The 1,724-nt window shown below is 47.4% G+C and overlaps 1 protein-coding gene across 1 annotated transcript in view; it reads right to left on the reverse strand.

Annotated features, from left to right (window-relative positions):
* Positions 1–220: 220 nt before the first annotated feature.
* The window catches only part of mcf2l2 (MCF.2 cell line derived transforming sequence-like 2), a gene marked incomplete at both ends in the record, with an annotated part of 194,736 nt that continues 193,232 nt past the window's right edge, over positions 221–1,724 (reverse strand). The window contains one exon of the mRNA XM_083647099.1: positions 221–323. Coding sequence (XP_083503225.1) covers positions 221–323 — 103 coding nt within the window. The remainder of the gene's footprint in view (positions 324–1,724) is intronic.

Here is a 1,724-nt window from a genome sequence, read left to right on the forward strand (position 1 = left end):
GAAGGGTACGTCAAAAAGTTCAAATGAAGTCAGACATGAAAAACTACGGTTGATAGGCCACGTTTGTGGTCCAACGTGGAGAACTACAGTAGAAAACCGACGGTTGGCAACGTTTTTATCGTTCCACCTTGGAGGAGCACAGTTGTCAGCCGTGTTCGCGGTCCGCCCAGAACAATAATCGGCCATGTTTGTAGTCCGGGAGAATGGCAATAGTTCACGTTCATCTGCTGTCCTGGGACACGTCACCCCAGGTACTGGCCTCGTTGTCGTCTGAGTCTGACAGTGCCGCCGTGCAGAGATCGCTGAAGATATCTGCGGGGAGGGAAAAAAAACAACAAGAATAAACGCACAAGTCAAGCTACAACTTTTGATTTAGCATCGTTATGATGTAATACAGCAAACAAGCATGAGGGCATGTGGGCGTTCAAGACTGTGGCATTCAAACACAGTGTTTAAGAAGGGGGATGCACAGGCCTGGCCGCAGTGCCGATAAAACATCACAGACCAAAACAATGCAGCTTTAATAGGAGTGTAAAACAAGGGGACATCATGGTGAGACGTTCCTTCTGCAACAATATCAGCCGGTAGAGAGCAGAAAGAATTATATGCAGACCGGGGCAGCCAATCAAAACTGAGACAGGTAAAGAGGGTTGTTTGTAAAATGGCTTCCACTTAGCCAAAATTCCGCGGGTCAACTGCCAGTGTGTGGAGCTCTGCCCTCCTCAAGCACCAAACCCCCCCCCCCCCCCCCCCCCGCGGAGACAGAGGACCACAGAGGAAGAAGGGGACGTGGGGGAGGAGAGAGAGGTGGAGGGGATGGAGGGATGGTGGTTACTTGTCTTGAAGAGGGGGGGACAGAGCTCCATAACCACATAACAGGCAAGGCCACGACTTAAAGCCCCCCTCCAGTGTGTTTTGTCATTTTTAAGATATTTCATAATGTTTCTGATTAGCCACACTGTTAGCCAAATATGTTTTTGACAAATAACTTCATTTTGTGCCCAAGATCTGCTCAAGTAGCGGCTAAAATGGAACGATGACGTATGACTCAATGGAACGCTATAGTCAACTCGATTCTGAGTGAGGACGTTGAGCTAGCATGTTAACTAGCTACGTTAGCTAAGCCAGCTGCTTGCTGCTGTAAGCACGTTCGCCTGGCCTCAAAACGCCAATGACGCTTGTTAAACATTTCGAATCACGCTCTTTCCAATAGGGGCATCAGCTTTTAAATCCGTTAGATCTGCTTGTTAATAATAAAGCAATAAACGGCTTGCAGCTAAGCTAACGTTACAGAGGGGAACTTGCGCTGTAGGCGGTAGCGCAGACAAAGAGTATTGAAGGCAACAGACGAAGCTCCTGTTGTTTTTTTGACAACAGCGTTGGCGCCATGATGTTGCAATGGAACAACCATTAGCATTCGGTTCTTATCAATGTAAGATCTTTGGTGCAGAGTCAGATGACGTACTATACAGCAGTTGTTAGATCATTTGAATTAGAACAACAACTGTTATACAGGTAGAAAGCTGACTGGAGGAGGGGACTTTATATACTTCAAGGACCAGCCTTCAAGCCGATGTGAGAGGGAGGAGATGGAGGTGTGACAGACAGAGGGAGAGAGAGAGAGAAAGAAAGAAAGAGAGGGAGAATAGAGAGATCAAGTCAACGTCACTTCCTGCCTTTCTCTCGGTACCAGCGTCTGAAAAAATATGAATGATGGTGAACGG

Source organism: Poromitra crassiceps (assembly GCF_964638095.1).
Source record: "Poromitra crassiceps genome assembly, chromosome: 12".
In the NCBI taxonomy this organism is placed as follows: Eukaryota; Metazoa; Chordata; class Actinopteri; order Beryciformes; family Melamphaidae; genus Poromitra; species Poromitra crassiceps.